The sequence below is a fragment of the Chaetura pelagica genome, unplaced genomic scaffold, assembly GCF_000747805.2.
Source record: "Chaetura pelagica isolate M959 unplaced genomic scaffold, ChaPel_1.0 scaffold1222, whole genome shotgun sequence".
Lineage (NCBI taxonomy): Eukaryota > Metazoa > Chordata > Aves > Apodiformes > Apodidae > Chaetura > Chaetura pelagica.
The window spans coordinates 384,991-386,131 of NW_009952494.1; the positions used below are offsets into that span (position 1 = coordinate 384,991).

The window sequence follows — 1,141 nt, forward strand, 5'->3', positions numbered from 1 at the left end:
GAGTCCTCCTGTACTGGCCAGGAACTGTCTGGGAAATATTTTCAGGCTTTTCAGCAGCTAATCCCAGACCCTCTCTCCCTGCTGCTGCCCTGCTCTTGTTGTTGTTCTGATCTTGGCTGAGGGAGGATGACGAGATCTCTGGCTGCCCCTCCTGTCTCCCAGCCTGATCTCAACAACCACAGAGAGAAAGAAAGCTCATGTGCTGCACATTCCTCCCTCTGTCTGGGGGGAAGCTGCTCGTGCAGAAGAGACATCCGAGAGACAGAGAGTTTAGAGGTGGTTCATGCAAGCAGGGGGTTTAGGACCACCTCCCTGTGTCTCTGCTCTGGAGGGGGGATCCTTGGACAATCCAGAGAACTTCCTTTTTTTTCCTTCCTCCTTTTCCTCCTCATGAGGCTTGTGGTAGAGCAAAAGCAATTACCTGAGCATTGCTGACAGGAACACATGAGCAGCAGATCAGCACAGCAGCTCTGCTGGGAGAACCCACCAGCTTGTGCACCCTCCTGCTCTCAGGGGGCTGGTGCAGGAAGCCCCCATCTCTCGTGCCCTTTGCACAGTGCAGGGGACACACTGACCCGTGTCCCAGGGCTTTTGCTGGCGGTTGTGCCGCAGGCTGAGCTGGTGTGGCCAGGACACAGCTTGGGGCTGGGACTGTGTGTGTTTGGTTGCTTGAGCACCCAGCCCAGCCACCCCATCGTGGCCAGCAGTGGGCTGAGAGGTGGCACCTCTGCCCTTGCTCGGCAGGTGACGACAGACTGGGACCTGCAGAAGGGCACGGGCTGCACGGAGGGGCACACCGGGACCTCGGCTGCCGCTCCCCTCGCGGCCGGGATGATCGCGCTGATGCTGCAGGTGCGGCCCTGCCTCACCTGGAGGGACGTCCAGCACATCATTGTCTTCACTGCCACCAAGGTCAGTGGCCTTGCCTCCTTCCTTACCTCTCTCCCTCCCACTGCCCTCAGGGTTGCTGCAGAGTAGCCCAGGTCCTGCTGTGCTCATCCTTGTTGATGTCTGCCTGCCCCCCCATAAATCTCTGGGTTGTCTGGCTCCAAGCGAAGGGATTGTGCTTTCCCCTCACCCCTTGTTCCTTCCAGGAATGTGACTAAGGCGTTTTCCTCTGTCATGATAACAAATGGAGGAT

At 58.2% G+C, this 1,141-nt stretch overlaps 1 protein-coding gene across 1 annotated transcript in view; it reads left to right on the forward strand.

Annotated features, from left to right (window-relative positions):
- The window catches only part of PCSK7 (proprotein convertase subtilisin/kexin type 7), a 16,914-nt gene that overhangs the window by 11,055 nt on the left and 4,718 nt on the right, over nt 1-1,141 (forward strand). The window contains exon 9 of the mRNA XM_010008899.1: nt 745-912. Coding sequence (XP_010007201.1) covers nt 745-912 — 168 coding nt within the window. The remainder of the gene's footprint in view (nt 1-744; nt 913-1,141) is intronic.